The 2,548-nt window shown below is 38.2% G+C and overlaps 1 protein-coding gene across 1 annotated transcript in view; it reads left to right on the top strand.

The window, feature by feature from the left end:
• The first annotated feature begins 583 nt into the window (after positions 1-583).
• The window catches only part of LOC107676262 (mitochondrial cardiolipin hydrolase-like), a 4,038-nt gene continuing 2,073 nt past the window's right edge, over positions 584-2,548 (top strand). The window contains exons 1-3 of the mRNA XM_016470789.1: positions 584-654; positions 1,580-1,767; positions 2,078-2,301. Coding sequence (XP_016326275.1) covers positions 598-654; positions 1,580-1,767; positions 2,078-2,301 — 469 coding nt within the window. The 5' untranslated portion in view covers positions 584-597. The remainder of the gene's footprint in view (positions 655-1,579; positions 1,768-2,077; positions 2,302-2,548) is intronic.

The following is a 2,548-nucleotide window of genomic DNA, read 5'->3' on the forward strand; positions in this document are numbered from 1 at the left end:
ATGTGGGGGCGTGTTAGAACGAGCCGTTTTAGGTAGGCGTGGTTGACTCTTAACTTTTATAAAGAATATCTCTTTGGATTTGAGACTTTAGTCTTTGCAACTTTACAGATCTTCTTTATGCACCAAGAGCTTGTAACACTCCAAAGAGAAAGGAAAAATTTTAATCGCATCATATGACCCCTTCAACGCATATCGTCATCACGGTCCCCGCTTGTTCATCATGACACGTGTGAGCATATATTGTTGTTTATAACGTTTTTGTGCCCACGTTAATATAAATAATATAAAATAGAATCTAAATGCAGCTAATTTAAGTACAACAACAAATTTTCTTTTTTACATTTCTTGAATGAAATGTTTTTGCTCTTTGCACTAAAATGCAGCTTATTAAAACCAACGCTTTAATAAAACTTTCATACGATAAACTAATTACAGTATGTTTCATTTAACTTATATTTTGACCCATCTATTAAATCCTACTTTCACTCCAGACGCCCACTATGTCGCTCTTAGCTTTTACCTTAGTCCTCTTTTATGAACTTCAACCGATTCTTTGAAAAGATCCGACTCATTAGAGCGATTCTCCTAGAACAGAACATGCACGTGGCACGTGCTTTTAGTTGTCACCTGAGTTTGGCAGACATGTCTCATCAGGTATTATATCAAAACATTCTCACATTTTGTGCTATAAAAAGCGTTTTGTAACAAAATACTCACCTGGGTGAATTACAAAAAAGTACAAGTTTAAAATTTGTTATGTTAGTCACTTTTCTGAAACGCTGTGTTGTCAAAGAAGTGTAAATTAGACATTAAAACACGCTGTTAAATTCTTTCGTCATATATGTCCGTTTTTATGGGATAGCCACGATTTATGATTTCGGAGATTAGGATAGATGTGCAAAAATAATCAATTACATTATGCTAACGTTTCAAAGTACTAGCCTATACAACGCTCTGGGATGCTTTCTTCTCATTGGTCAATAACGCCATTCCGCAGTAAAGTATTTATTATTATTATTATTTGCTTTAAACAAACAGGGAACATTAATAGCCTGTACTTTATATGTTGCAGTTGTAAAGTAGGCCTATTTTTGTAAAATAAACTACAATCGTACCTGCATGGCTACCGATTTCCCACATAACTGTGTTAGTTAGTTTTGTACCTTTAAATATAAATGTACATATAAATATAAATATTGTTTTGAGGTGTATTATTTAGGTGATACGACTGCAACCAAGTAGTAAGATGAATGTTTACTGAAACTGGAATACAATTTAGTGGTAATTATACAAAAGCATTTGATTGCAGAATCAGAAACAAGTACCTGAGCAATAATTTGCAACATGGATAAAATTAATAACATTTCTGTGGGTGGGCTCCATCCATACAGGACCTGTTGGCTTTGACAACGGTCCTGATTTGGGAAAATGTCTGGTTGAGAGTTTGTGATCCCAATTGTGGTTAATAGAACGGTAGAACAAAATGTTCAACTTCAGGAATGTACGGTCTCTTTTTTATTGTTCATAAAGTGTAATATAACGCTGCTTCACTTTCTAATCCGTTCTCTCTGTTTCTCAGATGTCATTTAAAGAGCTGATGAAGGTGTTAGGGCTGGGAGCCGTAGCTTTGGTTCTGGGGGTGGAGTGGCTTAACTGGCTGATGCGGCGTCTGAGAGACTCTCGCGGGCCCCTGAAAGAAGTTCTGTTCTTCCCTTCACCTCAAGTCTGCGTTGAGCACCTCTTCATACGCCATAAACATTTCCCCTGGTAGTTTGATCAGCTTTTTCTAATCTTAAGGTCCTTGCACACTGAGTCTGAAGTCTCATCTGAAATTTTTGCATGTTAAAAATAAATACGACCTCACGTTTACACACTGCCTCCGAAACTTTCCGTCATAAAAAAAAAAAAAAAGAAATCTGATCAGTTTCGATTTTCTGCGTTTTCGCATCCGTAGCAAGCATTCTGATAGGAACGGATGACGAATACGAAAAAAAATGCACATGAAAATTTCAGACTCAGTGTGCAAGGAGCTTTTATGTGCAATAATGTGGAAAACAACTAATCTGTCCACCCTCAGCGCATGTCCCCTTCCCCATGGTATTGAGACGTCCTTCTCCAGGCTCCTCGTGCATCTCCTCTCCGCACGTATGTCACTGGACCTGTGTGTGTTCTCCTTCTCTCACATGGAGCTGAGCAGGGCGATTCTCCTGCTGCACAAACGGGGAGTTGTTGTGCGAGTGGTTACGGACAGAGACTACATGACCATCACTGGATCTCAGATCGGTGCCCTCCGTAAGGCAGGTGTGTTGTTGAATAAATGTGTTGGGTAAAATGGTTTTAAGTACGCTATTTCCATTTTTTGCAGTAGTGTGTCAGTAGGAAATATCAGTTTACATTTCCAAACATTCGTTTAGTCTGTCTCAGTTTGCAGGTAGGTTTCTTGAAGCATCTTGGAGACGTTGCCACAGTTTTTCTGGATTGAGTCTGTCTCAGTTTGTTCTGTTTCTTCATGTCATTCCAGACAGACTGATGATGATGATGATGATGA

This window comes from Sinocyclocheilus anshuiensis, unplaced genomic scaffold (assembly GCF_001515605.1).
Source record: "Sinocyclocheilus anshuiensis isolate Anshui unplaced genomic scaffold, SAMN03320099.WGS_v1.1 scaffold469, whole genome shotgun sequence".
NCBI classification, from domain to species: domain Eukaryota; kingdom Metazoa; phylum Chordata; class Actinopteri; order Cypriniformes; family Cyprinidae; genus Sinocyclocheilus; species Sinocyclocheilus anshuiensis.